Source organism: Penicillium waksmanii, assembly GCF_028829765.1.
Source record: "Penicillium waksmanii strain IBT 27052 chromosome Unknown utg000007l:1.0-4314555.0:1.0-4317578.0, whole genome shotgun sequence".
In the NCBI taxonomy this organism is placed as follows: domain Eukaryota; kingdom Fungi; phylum Ascomycota; class Eurotiomycetes; order Eurotiales; family Aspergillaceae; genus Penicillium; species Penicillium waksmanii.
This window is the reverse complement of record NW_026643253.1, coordinates 3538360-3555218: the sequence shown is the minus strand read 5'-3', so window position 1 is coordinate 3555218 and position 16859 is coordinate 3538360. Positions and strand designations below refer to the sequence as shown.

At 49.2% G+C, this 16859-nt stretch overlaps 8 protein-coding genes across 8 annotated transcripts; 4 read left to right on the top strand and 4 right to left on the bottom strand.

Moving 5' to 3' along the window:
- Positions 1 to 6: 6 nt before the first annotated feature.
- Positions 7 to 1032, top strand: N7481_008169 (mitochondrial 54S ribosomal protein bL19m; the record flags this gene model as incomplete). Its single annotated transcript, XM_057267388.1, has 3 exons — positions 7 to 424; positions 491 to 872; positions 942 to 1032. 3 exons carry the CDS (start codon positions 7 to 9, stop codon positions 1030 to 1032), a joined length of 891 nt encoding a protein of 296 aa, XP_057121589.1.
- Positions 1033 to 1358: 326 nt separating this feature from the next.
- Positions 1359 to 2441, bottom strand: N7481_008168 (uncharacterized protein; the record flags this gene model as incomplete). Its single annotated transcript, XM_057267387.1, has 1 exon — positions 1359 to 2441. The coding sequence occupies one exon, from the start codon at positions 2439 to 2441 to the stop codon at positions 1359 to 1361; it is 1083 nt and encodes a 360-aa protein (XP_057121588.1).
- Positions 2442 to 4430: 1989 nt separating this feature from the next.
- N7481_008167 (H3 histone acetyltransferase RTT109) lies at positions 4431 to 6083 on the top strand (the record flags this gene model as incomplete). Its single annotated transcript, XM_057267386.1, has 1 exon — positions 4431 to 6083. The coding sequence occupies one exon, from the start codon at positions 4431 to 4433 to the stop codon at positions 6081 to 6083; it is 1653 nt and encodes a 550-aa protein (XP_057121587.1).
- A 549-nt stretch (positions 6084 to 6632) lies between these two features.
- Positions 6633 to 8376, top strand: N7481_008166 (putative ceramide glucosyltransferase; the record flags this gene model as incomplete). Its single annotated transcript, XM_057267385.1, has 2 exons — positions 6633 to 6783; positions 6857 to 8376. 2 exons carry the CDS (start codon positions 6633 to 6635, stop codon positions 8374 to 8376), a joined length of 1671 nt encoding a protein of 556 aa, XP_057121586.1.
- Positions 8377 to 8653: 277 nt separating this feature from the next.
- N7481_008165 (ankyrin repeat domain-containing protein) lies at positions 8654 to 9440 on the bottom strand (the record flags this gene model as incomplete). The annotated part of the gene is made up of 2 exons (XM_057267384.1): positions 8654 to 9090; positions 9191 to 9440. The coding sequence occupies 2 exons, from the start codon at positions 9438 to 9440 to the stop codon at positions 8654 to 8656; spliced, it is 687 nt and encodes a 228-aa protein (XP_057121585.1).
- Positions 9441 to 10376: 936 nt separating this feature from the next.
- On the bottom strand, positions 10377 to 11192 carry N7481_008164 (WW domain-containing protein; the record flags this gene model as incomplete). Its single annotated transcript, XM_057267383.1, has 1 exon — positions 10377 to 11192. One exon carries the CDS (start codon positions 11190 to 11192, stop codon positions 10377 to 10379), a length of 816 nt encoding a protein of 271 aa, XP_057121584.1.
- A 2111-nt stretch (positions 11193 to 13303) lies between these two features.
- Positions 13304 to 13856, top strand: N7481_008163 (hydrophobin family protein; the record flags this gene model as incomplete). Its single annotated transcript, XM_057267382.1, has 2 exons — positions 13304 to 13738; positions 13791 to 13856. 2 exons carry the CDS (start codon positions 13304 to 13306, stop codon positions 13845 to 13847), a joined length of 492 nt encoding a protein of 163 aa, XP_057121583.1. The 3' UTR covers positions 13848 to 13856.
- An 817-nt stretch (positions 13857 to 14673) lies between these two features.
- N7481_008162 (uncharacterized protein) lies at positions 14674 to 15468 on the bottom strand (the record flags this gene model as incomplete). The annotated part of the gene is made up of 1 exon (XM_057267381.1): positions 14674 to 15468. The coding sequence occupies one exon, from the start codon at positions 15466 to 15468 to the stop codon at positions 14674 to 14676; it is 795 nt and encodes a 264-aa protein (XP_057121582.1).
- Between the last annotated feature and the right edge of the window lie 1391 nt (positions 15469 to 16859).

The window sequence follows — 16859 nt, the reverse complement described above, 5'->3', positions numbered from 1 at the left end:
TGAATAATGGCGAGAGACGATGTAGCAAGGGTTTGGTCAATTAATTCACAGCAGCAAAGAACAGTCACTCAACAGACTGTTTTCAATGGCCAGCAAAACGTGGATGCGCGAGAAAGAGGAGGCGGAGAAGAATCTCGAGGGACTAACGTCGAGGCTTGGCGGAAATTCTGCCGGTCCGCGCCAAAACTCAACGCCGACTTTGTCAACTCTCTCAGCAACATCACAACCATGGCGGCCTTACCAACAATGCGGCAGCTGGGCTGTCTGAGAACTTTGCTCAAGACCCAGGAAGCTGTTCAGCCGCAAATTGGTCGTCGATTCATCTCGTCCATCTACTCGCAGCGCCCCGAGCGCGTTCCTCTCCCTCCGAACCTCCCCAAGCAATTCTTATCACAATTACCTGAGCGCATGCAGCCGGAAAATGGTGTGTATTTGGTCTTTAAAATAATCCGTCAGGTTCGTCTTTGCTAATTGTGCCATTCAATTCCAGGCCCCAAGCCTGTCAAGGTTTACCCTCCGCCCCCGTCTGCTCGCCTTGCCTGCAAGGATCCAGTCGCCAGTGTTACCGATTCGCAAATGACAGTTCTCGATCCCAAGGGAGACCGCAAGGCTCTGTTTGATTACCGGCGAAACGCTCGCAGTGTCAAGCCCGGCGATATTGTCCGAGTTACCTTCAAGAACGGCGACCCTTTCAACGGCGTCGTCCTGAGCATCAAGCTGCGCGGCATCGACACCTCCGTCTTGCTGCGGAATGAGCTCACCCGCGTTGGTGTCGAGATGTCCGTTAAGATCTTCAACCCCAATATTCAGAGTGTCGAAATCGTCCAGCGTGCCATGCGCAAGCCTCGCCGCGCCAGACTGTTCTACATGCGGTATGTCGATCTTCCAACCTACCTAACCTATACCTTAGTCGTTATTATGGTACTAATCCGCTTATCTAGGTCCCGCAAGCACGACCGCCGCAGTGTCGAGAATGTTGTGGCTGCTTACATCCGCCAGAAGAGGGCCTTCCTGGGTGGAAACAAGCGGTAATTGGACAAAGGCTAAGCGTGGTCTCTTTTGCATATCCAATGGTGTACTATTATCTGTCTATATTAAACAAATCTATTTTTCGTCGTCTCATGACTTGCAACGTTTGGTATCTGGCTTCTGCGGTTCGTGCATGCATGTAAAACATGACATCTACTATTTCGATCGATTGATCGATACAACGGGACCTTGGAAAGGGATCCGTATCGACTTGAATGCATGCTCTTGGTGAGTGAGTGGAAATGATTTATTGACAATTATATAATATTTTAGACATGTACAGTTCATTCTTGTCGTTCACCAGGACACGCAGTGTCCCAAGGTCGGCATTACACAGTGATTCGACGAGCCCTGAGGTACTCATAGTCAGGCATGGAATCCCTCACGGCTTTCTCGATCATCTGAGCAATCTCCTCGCCAAACTCGACCTTCCACTTGGCCGCTTCAGCGTCAATGTCGATGTTTACGGGTGCCTTGTCCTTGACGATACCCTTAGAGTCTTCCAAGGTCGAGAGCATGATCGAGGCAGCACGGCGATGCAAATCACGCTGCTTTTGGTCAGCATCAGACTCGGGAGAAGCCCAAATATCGGACTTCTTCTGCTCATCCTTGCCATCCCACTCAAATTGCAGAGCACTCTTGTCAAGGCCGGTCTGCTCGCAAAGTTTGTACACGATCTCTGGGCTGTGGATGAGATCGTGAGCATCTACCACAGGTGGTGCAACCGAAATATCCGGCTGCTCCAGGCACCAGTCGTACAACATACGAGACCAGTGCATGGTCATGTTCGTCAAGGACGAGCCCTTGATCCCGTCCTCATCCATGTACCCTTCCTTGGCGATCTTCAACATCGCGCGGTACATCGATGGCCAGGAAAGAGCTGGGTGGCGAATAATGAAAGCATATTGCCAGGACTGCATATACTCATCTGACAAGATGGTCTCGTTGGCCGGAGACCAACTGCTCGGGCCGTAGGCCTCGGGCATATCCGACCGGAGCTCTTTGAAAAACTCGGGGTCCTCATAACCAGTCCTCATCTTATGAAGGGCAGCCGGGTTAAAGAACCAGAATGCATGTTCCTTGGCAAACATGGCCTTGTTGTCCTTCTGCGCCACCGAAGACTCATCTTCGAGAGCATCCAGACATCCCTGGAAACCCTTCTTCACGGATTGCTTATCCTCTTGTGACCATTGCTCCGGTGATTTGGCCAAATGGCCGTTTTGGGCCGCAGATACGAATGCGGGATAGAAGAAGTACCCGCCCTTTGGGCTGGTGTGAAACTGGGGTTGATTGTGAATGTTTAAGATCTTCAACAGAAGATTGGAAGCGGTGCGGGGCACCGAGATGAGTAGTAAACGGCGAGGAGTGGCGGGACTAGCGCTGGCCGCTTGGGGAGTATCGGGGATAGCCATGATCGAGGAGATGGATGGTATAGGGCTATGTAGAATAAGCTTAATTGGGCTGGGAGCAATGAGCGAGCGTGAAAATGGCTACACTTTGGGGGCTGATGGCGTGATTATATAGTGGTACGATGCATACTCGATCGAAATCTGTCAGAATCGGCCTTTTCTGTGCAGTTTTACTAGGGCCCTAGCGCAAGCGCACTCGTCGCATTTACTCTTTGTAGAAATGACACATTTCGGTCTTTGACGGCGTGGATTAAGCCCGACGCGGTGGAGAAAGGGGTGTGCCGTCTTGGCTTTTGACTGGACTTCTGCATGTTGATCTTCACCTTCAAGAGATTACTTGGGGGGGGTAAATGAGTAAAACATCTCGGCACTCGGACAGTCGGCTTTCCGACTAGAAACGATCGTGTGATGGGCTTACGATTACGGATGGACGCTTCAACATCGATTTAACCGAGCCTGCATGTACCCAGGGCTTGTTGAGTATCCACCGCATCTTGGGGCCGGAATCCCCAGTATGTCTGCTCCAACAGCGGTGGGTTCAAGCAAATGACATTTCACCCAGCCCTATTAAAACAGTTTCAGGAAGCAGGGCTATGCAAAGCAACCATTGTGGAAACCTTGGAGCTCGGACTACTCCGTATGGAGTAGAGGTCGGACTTATCATATTTCGGCCTAACTAGGCCCAGTTAGAGGCGTCTCTATGTGGAGTCAATTGATTCCCAGGTGAAGATACCTAGGGTTTGAGCTTTTATTGGAGCATTTTACTTGAAATCCACAGGTGAGTGGCTACTTTGAAAAATGTGTCAAAAAAAGATGGCTCTACTGCCCAAAGCTGGGAAACAGAAAGAATATGGATGACTAGTTACAAGATAAATGGTCGTATTGGAAGTTCCAGTTGTCTGAAAGAGATGACTAGTATTTCAGAGAGGATATGGGCTTTGGAGATAACATTCACGATGGTATATGCATCAAGTTTTCGTCGACGATTGTGTGGGCCGCGGAGGCTACTGTAAGCGTGACTGGGGATGATGTACAAATCTTGAATGTACAGTTACGTTACAAAAGTTTGAAGTCTATAACTATAGCCTACCATTATAAAACGGAGAAGAGAACAGTCAAAAAGAGATTTTAAATTTTTGCAACGCCACTGTAAAACGAGCTCCGTACGTGAGCTTGGTATCGGCCACTGCACCTTTTCGTGTGGGTGTTGCGGTGAAAATCGTGGTTTCGATATCAGTGAAAAGTCATTGGAGGTCATGATCGACAGCAACGCATTTGATACGCTGGAGAAAATAAATTCTAAATTAGATCCCAACGCCTATGAGTATTGAATCTACCTTGCTACAATTTGGGACTTACGGGGGATAATCATGAAAGCCCTTCTGGTCTTATTCTTCCCACTGCACAGTCACAATGACGATAGTGAATCTATGACAATGAAAGTCATTAGCTTGTAGCCAAACCGAATCTACGAGTCCTTTTGCTGGTTCAATAAGATATCGTTCTAAGGTTTAAGATACATTTATTATTGGGCAGGAGACCTAAATGCTCATGGAATAATTAATTCCTGCTACTCTCGCGCAACTTAATTTCTCTTAGTACTAGCATTATATTTAGTCCTTTTTTAATAAAAAGAACTATCGAAAATACACAAAATGCTCTATAAGTTCTTCTTTGCCAAGCTTGTATTGTCCCAGAACTGGCCGGCAGATCCGTATAGCTGCTCAGTTGACCCTGTTTCCTCGTACTACTACAGTCAGTCCCTCTGAAATACCGGATATAGTATGCATCGGTTCAAACTTTTAATATAAGGAAGAAGCATCAAATGTTTATTTTCTTATTTTTTTGGTTACTATTCATCTCTTCATTCCCAGCCACTCCCTTCGTCGTTCACGTGATCGTGCTGCACCGGAAAAGTGCAGCACGATTGATTCAGCAGCTCCACAACTTCTCAATCCAACGCAGCGTGATTGTCAATCTCATTGGTGCACAATGGCAGCGGAGGGAGATCTGGGGGATTTGTTGGCCAAGGTGCTCCCCACCGGTGCCCAGATCACCGTCCGTCATGTTTCATCCACTCCCGCCCCTTCGGCAGCCTTGTTTGCAGCTGCACCGGGCCAGACTACAGAGGCAACTTTCTGTGAAAATCATTTCCTGTCGGTCTCAATTGATGCACCGAAGGAGTATGGAGAGCATGGAGGTGCGGAGCTCATTGTCTTTGGCATGGAGGTGCTGGTCTATACCACGGCCCACCTAACGACCATCTTCGTCTCTAAGGCCGACTCAACGGGCTTACTGCACTTGCTTAAGCTACCCCATAAGGTATCAGTACTGCGACTGGTCACAAACACATTTCTATCATATCTGGCACGCACACATCAGCGACCGGGGGTCCGATTAGTGATATCTTTGTTCGCACGCGCCCAAAACCAGTACCTCTTCCCGGGTAGCATCGAGAACGCCGAAAAGCATGTCCTCGATGATCGCGGCCTTATCAAGTGGTGGTGCCGATCAGTCGATCCAATTCTCCGTGAGCATGAGCCTGAGTCCGTCTCCCAGGACTCCAAGCAACAGAGTGAAATGGGTGAAGCAGCCAAGGCATCTGCGACAGCCTATTTGATTGTCCCGGGGTGTGATCGCTTTGAAACCCGTACTTTCTTCCCAACTACTGCCAAATCGGACCCTCAGGACCGTCCACGATGGTTGAGTAGCTATCCCCTCAAGCAAATGGTTCATAACCCCTCGGCTCCACCGCGGTGCTTGATTCCCCGGCTTCCAGACGACCCGAAAACGCGCTTCCTGATCGATCTGGACGATGAGCTACCCGAGCCAGCGGAGGGTGAGGGTGACGCCCCTCAAAATACTGGCATGTGGCGAAGCGTTCGGTCTTTGGACCAGTTCTGGGAGATGATGTCTTTCCGGCAAGAGTGTTCGGCCGGCCGTTTAGTTGGATTCCTGTGGCTTGTTATCAATCCTCCTGGCCTGATGAACTCGACAACTATGGCCAGTCGCTCACGCAGTACCTTATCGGCACCGACTATTTCTACCGTTACGAATACTTCCAAGTCCTCCTTTGATGATGTATCGGTCCAGGAAGCCCCTGAGCAGTCAAAGACGGACAATGCATCGCCAAGTGAACCCACAGAACCGACACCTTCGGAAGATTTACTCGAAGTCCCAGAAGGATTGCCGTCCTCCTTCGACCGGCCTTCGACGTCACAATTCACCGACACAAATCCATTCTACTGGCCCGAAGCCGGACGTGGACAAGTCATCTTAAGCGATACCGACTACAAAATTATGATGGATGGCGTTTTAGATCATCTCTACAGCGAGAAAGAAATTGTCACCAGCACCAAGGAATACATCGACCAGGTGGCATATCTTGCCGACCAGCTTACATGGGGCAAGCAGGTTGTGGGCACCCACTCTCCTGAACAGACCAATGCTGAGACGGCAACGACAAACAATATTCTCGATACCGGCCTCATCCGCAAGCGAAAGAAGTCGGGAAGTCAAAGCACCAACATGGAGGATAGTGCATTGCAGCCAAGTGGGCCAGATGAAATCTTCGCTGCTCCATCGCAGCCAGCTCCTGTGAATGTGCTCAACGCAGGCTTAGTACGAAAGAAGAAGAAGACGTGAGATTACTACATGAACTTTTGGTTTTAATTTGGAATTTTGGAGTTATGGGGTATGGAGGAAATCGTTTTTGCTTCTAGCTGGAATAGGGAGACTTCCGTTATTCGTTCGATCTGAAATACATATGCAAGCTGTTCAAATCAATTTTTCTCTCTATGAATCACGTCGGGCTGGTCAATAGCGGGATCTCGATAGGTCCAATTGGGTATGTGTATGATGTCCCTCGGTGTACTGTAAGCAGCAAGGGAGCATAAAAGCAGAGTGTTGCAAAAAGAGCGCAATTGAAAAGAAAATAAGAATAACCAAATAAAGGTGATGGAGAAGAAGACCAAAGAATATAGAAAACGCGAGTAAGATCACTCCAATCCACGAAACAAAACGTGTTGATAGCCTCGTGTTACCTGAAGGCGGCGGTGCGGCAAAAAGAAATCCGTCGCATCCGAGCTGAGCAGCTCGCAGACCTCCACCAACCCAACGGAAGTTGGACTTTCTCTCTATCCTCGTCCACAATCCTAGAATGTGCGCCTTGCCGGCACCCTCCCTCCATCTTTCATGCTAGTGCCGACCTTGCCGTTCCTCCAATCGCCCACCGATGGCGCTGTGTCCGTGTCTGTCGCGGCGGGCTGGATTGGTCTGATCTGGTACATCGCCGTGTTGGCTGTGTGCGCGTTGGGCTATTTCCAGATGTATGCACTATACCCCGGTGCTCAATTCCGCTTGTCTCTCGTTCATAAGGGGCTACTAGACCACTAGCTAACCCTCATTCGGCATTGCAGATGGAGACACTTCTTGCGCCGGCCGCGCCCTTCGCATCTGGTGTCCGATCCCAACGCCCCCCCATGTCACCGCGATTCGTCCTGTTAAGGGTCTTGAGCCACATCTTTACGACTGTCTCGCAGCGACATTTCAACAGCAATATCCGCGCGACAAGTTAACCGTCTGCCTCTGCGTCGAGTCACGGAAGGACCCAGCCTACCCAACTCTCTGTAAACTGATCACCGATTTCCCAGATGTCGACGCGGGAGTCTACGTTGAGGAGGAAGATCCCCTCTTGCAGAGCAGCGAGCCTGGTTCGTACGCACTTGGACCGAATCCCAAGGTCCGGAACATGAGTCGGGCCTACCGTGAAGCAAAAGGTGATATCATTTGGATTATCGATTGCAATGTCTGGGTTGGGAAGGGAGTCTGCGCCCGGATGGTGGATAAATTATGTGGAACTGGAGCCACCCCCGGCAAGAAATACAAGTTTGTGCATCACCTGCCTCTGGCCGTGGATGTAACGGGGGAGAGCAATGTTCCGGAGCAACGACAAGCGCTCTTGGATGCCCGTCCCGAGGCCACGGAAGCTGAGATCGCCTTATCCTCTAGCCGGCCAGAAGACGGGCTGGCAAGCATGCTTGCTACCGGAGGTGGTCGTCTGGAGGAACTATTTCTCTCATCCGCCCACGCGAAGATGTACACCGCCATAAACACTGTCCTCGTCGCACCGTGCATTGTGGGTAAATCGAACATGTTCCGACGTTCCCACTTGGACTATCTTACCTCGCCATCGACTGCCCAGCCCGATCCCCGCTATCCTGGTATCGATTACTTCTCTGAAAATATCTGCGAAGACCACCTCATCGGGGATCTTTTATGGCGCCGAAAGGTGCGTGAGGAAAAAGAGCTCGGTGAGCACTGGGGAAAACACGCCATGGTCTTCGGAGACCTGGCAATACAACCCGTCGCAAACATGAGTGTCCGTGGATACATTGCGCGTCGAATTCGATGGCTTCGCGTTCGCAAATTCACCGTCTTGCTCGCAACACTTGTCGAGCCTGGTACCGAGTCATTTGTTTGCTCTATGTACGGCGCTTGGGGCGTCACGACCGCATTGGCACCGTACATGGAGCGCAAAGGAATAGAGCTTGGCTTGAACTTGTCCACTTGGTCCGCATTCTTTGCACTTTTTACCTTGGGCATGGCGTTCTGGATTCTAGTCGATTGGACCCTTTACGTTAAGTTACACTCTGCCAAAGCAATCGAATTGGATGACAACACGCCTTGTTTTGCACGGCCCGTTCAATGCCGCTCTCAAACGACCCGTCGCACTTTCCTGCAGTGGTTTGCCAGTTGGTTAGGCCGGGAAATTCTCGCATTGCCCATCTGGCTCATTGCTGTGTACGGCGGTGTGACTGTTGTCTGGCGGGATCGGCGTTTCAAGGTTGGATTTGATGCTAAGGTTAGGGAGATTGATACCAAGACTGCCTCGCCACAAAATGCGGACGGCAAGGTGAGAAAAGTCCGACGTGATTGATGCATGATGTTTTTATAGACGGGCGTCCGGTTGGCTGGTCTTGGGCTGTAGAATATTGCATACATACCTTTAGGCTTAAACAAAAATAGAACTTCGCACTTAGCGGCATTTCCAATCTGAACTCCTTAAGAAAATAAAAGAAGATTTCCCGTCTTCATTAGAAACGAAGTAAGATAAAGTATTTTTGAACCAGCTGAAAACAACCAGTCCTTGTCTATTGATATTGCCAAATTTTGAGAAGAATGTAATCCGTAAACAAGTTAACACAGAACTTCATTTATGCAGAGCTCTCGCCCTCCTTGGCACCACTCTCCAGGCCAGCAGACTTCTCCGAGCTGAGAAGCCACTCAACAACCTGTCTGCCTGCAGACATTTCACCAGCCGACTGCTGGCCCTCGCCCTCACCCTGGGCCTCACCTTCATCTCCGCCAATGGTCATCTCAATCTCCTGGTCTCCGTTCTCGTTCTCCTCGACAACCTCGGCAGAGGCAGACCAAGCAGCGCGCTCAGCCAAGAACACGGCATCGTGGCCGGCATCGTTCTTGATAGCGACATCTGCACCAGCTTCGACAAGAGCCTTGACACATTCCAGGTGCGTGTTCAAGGCGGCCCAGTGCAGCGGTGTGTTGCCGGAGTGGTTAGTGTGGTTGATGAAAGTCGTGCGCTGGGCGACGTCTCCTGCGGAGAGCTTTTGGAGAAGAAAGCTGAGGATTTCTACTAGAGTCAGCATGATGCATACTTTATATATCATGCGTGCACACAGTGTGTATGCATGAACACTCGAAGAAATTGATTAAAGGGCATTTCAACATACCAATGTTGCCGTTAGCGGCAGGGAAATGCAACACGCAAGATCCAGTGCCTCCCTCGCTCTCGTCCTCCATATCAATGGCAGATGCAATGATCTGAGCCTCGGGGCAGCTATTTTGAGATGCAAGACTGGCGACATCGGCCGTCAAGGCCTCCAGATCGCCTGCGCGGGCATCGTAGATGAGGTCATCAATAGACTCGGCGGGGAGTGCGATGGGCACAGTAGGCTTGGGCTTTGAATCAAAGGAGGCCATGATTTAAGAAGTCTTAACTAGACTTATTTTTCAGTGCCGGATCCTTCTTCGTGGAAAAGTGGACCGTTGATCTTTTCTGCCGCCACAGACAAGAATTCGATATGCGCTAGCGGGGTGTCAGTAGATGAATTGGACGATAAGCAAGTGAATGGGTGTAAAGATCAAATCGGGAGAAATTTAATGGAGAGTAGTAAGATCTGAGTCAAGGGTTCACGGCCCAAACATGCAAATATTGTCATCAATCGCGAGGATCCCCGCGATTGCAGTAGTATGATAAGAGCACTGATCGGTGATGCATTGGATTTCCCATTCTACCACACTCTGATCGGGATTGGGCTTGAAATAGATAATAACACGCATGCTTTGAGTATAACGGACACACACTCACAACTCGTACCTTTTGTGATTGACGCAACCTGGAAATTTCTTGAATTTGTGAAGTCTTCCCTCGCCGCAGAAACTTTGATATCGGTCCGCACGTGACTTTATGGCGGGGTTGCCCGTTTAGGGCGGGCCATCTATAAAATTTTAAAAGCTTGTCATTGAGACTTTCTTGTCGGGTTCGGTGCGATATGTCTATTGTAATCTAGTATGACTCGCAGTCAATTATTTCTTAAGTAGAGATTAGAGACACAAGGTCGGGTTATGAGATCATCTCGAGCAGAAAGTGCAAAGCTAATTTTGTCACAGGAATTCTATGTGTATATGCAACCAATTAGATTTTGTGCTTAATATTAATGTTACAAATGCGGAAAAAAAGGCAGTATAAGCCTTTGCGGCTCCGCAAGACTGCCTCTATCCGCATGCCAGAAAAAGCCAAGAAACCGCAAACGCCGTCAAAACCCACGCCCTGTGTGAAAGGTATCAAAAGCCCCATGATGCGAATGGTGTGTATGAGAGTAGAAGCAGAGGTGATAAGGGTAGCATGCCAACAAATCAATCCCGTAACCATGCTCTGCGCTTCTCTTCCTTCTTTTCCCTTCGCTTTTCCTTAAACATCTTCAGCTCCTGCTTGCTGAGCTTCTTAGCGCTTCGCTCCGCCCGCAGACTCCGCCCGTCATGGTTATTGGCCGCAGCGTCAACGTCGAAGAATGCATTCATTTGTCGGTGGGACTTGTTATCCTGGCTGTGGTTCTCCGGATTGATTGATCCAGCTTGCCAACGACCAGTAAAACGATTGAATGTACCGGCAGCAGCATACGCGGCAGTCGGATCAGCCGCGGGGCCACCAGTTTCTTGTGTTTGTTCTTCATACTGCTGCGCATAGGATGCGGTCGGATCGTAGTCACCGTGGATGGCGGGATTGTAACCACCAAGCATGGGCGCCTTTTTCTCCGAAGGTTCTTCTGCAGCTGGAGCTTCTTCGGTGGGTACGCGAGGGTTCTCCCACTGTGATTTTCCAGTGATTCGGTTAAAGAAATAGTATGCCTGGCTGTTGGCATCCCACACGGGTTCCCAGCCATCGTCCTCGCCTTGACCAGGCGGCGCTTCATCGGGGAGCGGTGGAGGGACTTCGTCGGGCAAGGGGGGCGCCAATGTATCTTCTTTTTTGGCTTCTTCGTCGTCGTTTTCTAACTCCTCCTCGTCCTCCTCCTGTTCCGGGGTATCCTGGTCGTCGTTATCGTGGTCTTTCGTTGCTGTTATCTGCGTCTCGGGTTTCTGCTCGACGACGGCCTGTGGCGGCGACGGCACTGGAGAAGTGCCGGTGCGCTCCTCCGCAGCAGCCGCAGTATCCTGTAAAGCTTCCGACATCCTAGGTAGCGGTCAACACACACCTAGGCACCTCTTGAGTGAGAACTAGGAGATGCGCAGGTTCGGGAGCGTTGCTTGCACGGGGAGGCGGTTAATGTTCCAAACCAATGGACAGCGCCCGAGTCCTCACCGCCCTGGGGCAAGGCTCAAGACATACTACGAGTTGGACGATAGTTGCATTGTTTCAAGCTGGAGAAATTTTTAATTTGACTATAGACTTAAGAAAGAAATCCCACGTCATTTCTTCATAAATACAGTACTAAACGAGAACTTGAAATGGGCGGAGGGATTTCAAGGTTCTTCAAAAGGTTAGTCAACTACTCTGGAGGACCAACTCACTAGTACTACCTACTAATAGGTAGCAGTATATATATACAAGACTACAGCCAATATACATCGATCAGACATTCCAACTCCAGGGCTTGAAGGTTGAAACCTGAACTTGAACGTACTAGTAGTACCACCTGAGCATTCATTTACTATTTTCTAAGCCCAGATCAAGACATCCTACAATCAAGAGTATCTTAATAAAACTTCCAAAGTTATAAATAATGCATGGTGAATTCATAGTAAAAAATAATGTACCACCAACCCCGAAACATCCGAGTCTGGTTCATCGTAAACCATGGAAGCCATATATATAATTCCGATTTGGACTACATCATAACTTCTTGATATGTTTAAGAGGATCATGACTGCCGGACAGAATATATTTAAGTGAACTCTATTCAGTACGTGCATACTACTTCTATATTTACCTTGAGAACAGAACCAAATCATTGACTCAATTATGCAAGATACTACAAAGTATTATTATAGCTGTAAATGATTGAACAGCTAATTAAAATAAATTGGTCTTTGCCAGTCGTAGATTGCAAGAACTTCAATCTCCCCACTAGAAAGGACAAAACCTGATTCGCATGTAGTGGTAGAACCATACATATGCTAGGCTAGACAACTCTTAGGGTAGGGGGTCAAGTGAGGGCAACCGAAACAGGGGTCACGGATTGCCAGTCTATAGGCCAAGGAAAAGATTTCCGGAATATGAACGTGGGCCTCTTGTAAAACTAGGCACTGCGAATTAGGGCTTAGTGTTTTACCTGTAACGAAAGCCAAGTGCATGACAATCGTCAATCTATTGTTGTGACTCGGGATCTCACATAGTCCGACCAGGGCCTCTGGACAGACGTAATTAAGCAGCGTTACGGTGCTCAATTCTTCCTTGTGGTCCAAGGGTGTGAAACAATGAAGGGAGGACGGGAAAGACATCCCTATGGCCGAAGCACGGCAAGTGGGTTGATGGGCGTGCTCCCTTGCAGCAAGATTAACCATGCGTCATACACTCCACAATATTTTGGGGTGCTTTCGCTGAGTAGCACGCTTTCGACCACTCTCTGGCGTGTAGAGCCCGGTTACATGCCTTAGCTCCCGAGAGCCTGCAGGGTCATCGCGGAGGAGACCACCAGCGGTGCCCCCCCCCTGCGGAGGCTGGGTCAGGAACAAGGCCCAAATGATCCACTCAATAAGGTACCTGATTCAAAAAGAAGAACTATTGGCTACTTGGGAAAACTCCCTTGTTCGATACTATCCAACGAGAGATACATTTTGATGATTGAACATAATTTCAAAACCAACGGGCAACACTATCATCGGTCTAAAGCAATAGAGACAATACTGAATCTGAATATCGATAGACAAACAAACTAAAGCTACGATGCTGATGGTTCTAGAGTTCTCTAAAGGGCCAGAGCGCAAGAATGCCAGGCCAAATGACCCCGGCGCGTGAAAAGAGTCTAACTGGTTTCGTAGATCCATACCAGGAGGTCCTGAAGGTGGAGTGATCCTCCCTTCCCTTTCCTTACAGGTCGCATTCCGGGGAGAAGGAGGAGATTACGATGGAGGAAGTAAACAGGCTCTAAGTGAATGAACTAAGGAGCCCACAGACCACCACTGAGATGTATAAAAGCGTCTTCCTTCATCGCCTAACTGTTCCTTTCTTCATCACGCATCACTCTCTTTAACTATCTCTTTCTGAGCAGTCTTTTCTTCTTTCTCAAGAAAATCATATCTTCCGAGAACACCTTTCGTTCAAACCCAACCCCACCGACATAATGCAGTTCACTATCTCCGCTGTTCTGGCCCTCGCTGCCACCGCTTATGCCCTTCCTCCCTCCGGCCCCTCTGCTGGCGGTGTTGGTAACGCCAACGGTGTCGGAAACAAGGGCAACACCAACGTCCGCTTCCCTGTCCCCGATCAAATGACTGTCAAGCAGGCCCAGGCCAAGTGCGGTGACCAGGCTCAGCTCTCTTGCTGCAACAAGGCCACCTACGCCGGTGACACCACCGACGTCAACTCTGGCATCCTTGCCGGCACCCTGGGCAACCTGATCGGTGCTGGATCCGGCTCCGACGGTCTCGGTCTCTTCGACCAGTGCTCCAAGCTGGACCTCCAGATCCCCATCCTCATTGCCGTCCCCATCCAGGATCTGGTCAACCAGAAGTGCAAGCAGAACATTGCCTGCTGCCAGAACTCTCCCTCCAGCGCCGTAAGTTTCATCCATTTATACCCATTAGTTGCCATATCTAACAATTCAACAGAACTCCGACCTCGTCGGTGTCGGCCTGCCCTGCATTGCCCTTGGCTCCATCATCTAAGCGCTTTACCATGTTTTCTGGCATTGTGCGAGAAGCATTGGTCTCTGCGCCGGCCCTGGTCACCCTTGTGGGTATCAAGGTTTCGGCACGAGCGCTAAAGTGAATCGTTATCGATTCTCGGGGAAGTAAAGTCGGAGTGGCTGGCATTTGTTTGGAATAGTTAGGCGATCTGATCTTTTCGCGCCCGTGTATCATTAGCTGTGTCGTGTGGCACTCCTCGGAGAAAGAAGACTGTTTTCGTTTTTTATGCTTGTGTTTGGCATGATGCTTCTGCTTCTTGTTTTGGTGCACTGGAACCGGATTAGCTGCAGTCTATCCCGGTATTCTTTCGCATATATATCTTTAATCCATTAGATTTTGCTCTAGTTTGCTTGATCAGTGGTATCTTACTAGTAGACTCCACTTCCTCTCAATTGAAATCACCCTTCGTGGATTCTTCAAGCTGCATCTTCAAAACATTTCCGACTCCAATCGTCAATAATTTACCAGCTCCCCTTCGTAAACTCTGGAACCAGGTTCGGGTCAAAGTCCCACGTAGACATCAATTAATACTAGTATTCCCGCCAATATATCTCTTGCCTGAGCAACATATCAATGCACTATATGGCAGTCAGGTCCAAAGGCTGCTGGCTCTTCAGACCTAAAGAGTGGCGTTGAGCCTCTGACTATATACTAGTAGTAAACTCAACCAAAGTTCCTCGGCCACGGGTAGGAAGTGATCCGCTTGGTGGTTATTTATGATTGTTTTTATTAACTTAGATAACCTCGTTTCTCTTGCGTCCAGCTGGTGATCTATCTACAAACTCCTTATTTAATAATTTCCATATCAATAAGTTCTTCCCACACCTTCGCTAGTCCAGATCCCAATGTCCCGCCCTCCACCAATTCCATGAGCCTCCAGCCATTTTTCCTCATCCTTCTCCGAAACCAAACACTCCTCATCTGCCAAGCTCGAAGCATCTACGTCGATCCACCGGGGAGATGTTGGAGCACGCAGCGTCTTCATAGACACTGGTGATCGAGGTAGTCTGAAACTATACGTCTTTCGAAAGAGGCCCGTCATCGAACGACGCAATTTGGAACCTTTCTTCCCGCTCTCCTTCTCCACCCCGACATTATCACCGCTCTTCTCTTCTCGCTGGCGCTTCAAGTAGCCATTTTTTAAATATTTGCTCTCATCCAGCACCATATTCTCCCCCGTCTCGAGGGGAGCCTGTAACTTTTTGGGTGGTGTATCGAACGGCGACTGAACGGTGTCGAGCTTGAGAATTGGATACTCGGGTCTTGACAACGCTCTCACGGCTCTGTTATTTGCATCATCTAGAAGCTGCCCGTTGTCGAAAAGATTTTGCATCTGAATGCTCAAATTCAGCTGCGCGGGACTCAGTTGCTCATGTTGAATCGGGGATTCGGTCGGGAAGGTGGGCTCGTGGACGGAGGGGTGGACAGCTGTCGAAGCAGACGCCATGCTTTCAGCTGGAGCAAGGGAGATTGTATTTGAGGAAATTTTGATTAAGTCGTTGTAGTCGTCTTCCAGACGTTGTGGTTTGTTATTTGTGGAAAGTCTGCGGGAGAGCTTGTTATCGCGGACGCAACGAGCAACAGAAGAGATGAAGCCCATGATTGATGTTGGAGGATTTATCTCTTTTTGTACTTGAGATTGAGGGTTTTTCGGGGTGCTGGGACGTGGGGGGGGAGTATAGCTGATAAACTAAATCGCTGGGGCTGGGGCAAGGGGTGTCTTGGGCTGGGATTGCTGCATTGTACGTGCAGCACCTATTTAGTACAGAACTTACGGTAGAGATTAGGCATGTACTAGATATGTGAAAAGGTACTTTGAATGTGAGAGATGTTGTACAGATTTGCTAGCCATTGACTATAGAATGATGGGATCGTGTTGCGCTAATATTTTTTTTGTGAAACGGTCGGCGTTCAATCTGACGGCGGATGTGTTTGAGCGAAAGTGATACACGAGGCGCTTGCGTTGAGCACCAATCAATCAATCGGGTTATTCTACATTCTAACAGTTCCCCAAGTACTTTCACCAATGTAAATGTACTTGAGTACTTGAAAACAACGCATCTACTCTGTACATCTGTTGTACAAAGTAGTGACAAGACGGCACATCCATCAACATGATCTCATGCAGCACCGTGGCAGACGCATTAAAGCTCCCATGATCGGAGCTTGCAGCGATCCACCCGAAAGCTGCAAAGTTGATCAAGACAAGCCCAATCGCGAGGGCCAGAGGGCCGCATTCCCCCAGAGGATCTCTCAAGGGCGTATGCAAGGATGCCCCTGGCTGACACGAGCGGCTCGGCGATCCAGCTCGCTCTCAGTCACCTGCTTGCGCTAATATCCCGGCATTCGCCAGCTGTTGTGTTCAAATGCTCGGCCGCGGTTGGCATCGCAGTGGACGATGGAATGCTCGGGCCTGGTCATCGTCGATCTCAGGCACAAGAGAGCTCCACCTGAAGGAATGCCGCGCATTGACCCCAGCCATCGCGTGCGAGTCAATCCCTTGTGGAAATAGCGGTGTCTTAGCCGTACTGAAACATTTGGCATCGTCTGATTAGCTTCGGTGTGTGCATCGGCGTGGATGACATGGCGTGTTGGGCTGGTCTCCGAATAGTTATCCCTTTAAGCTGCACATTTGAAACAGAAAAGCATAAGAGAGGCTCAGAAAAGATAGATGTGACATTACCTGCTTCTACATGGTGATCATAGCGCAGTACGAGTAGCTTCATTTCATCATAATTTTGACTCGAATTGCTCACAAATGCAAGTTGAACCGCTTTGATAAATCTAATTTTACGTGCTTGCTTGCACCTAGGGTCACATATACAAGTATTTCCATGCCAAAATGACTCTTGCACTACCATGAAGGCCTTTGATAAAATGACTAATTCTGGAAATCGAGATCTGACTTCTGGAAACCTGAGAAGTTCTCAATCGCATACATAGAGGGTCGCGTGGCTAGTATCAACCCGGCACCCTATAGAAAAGATTTCC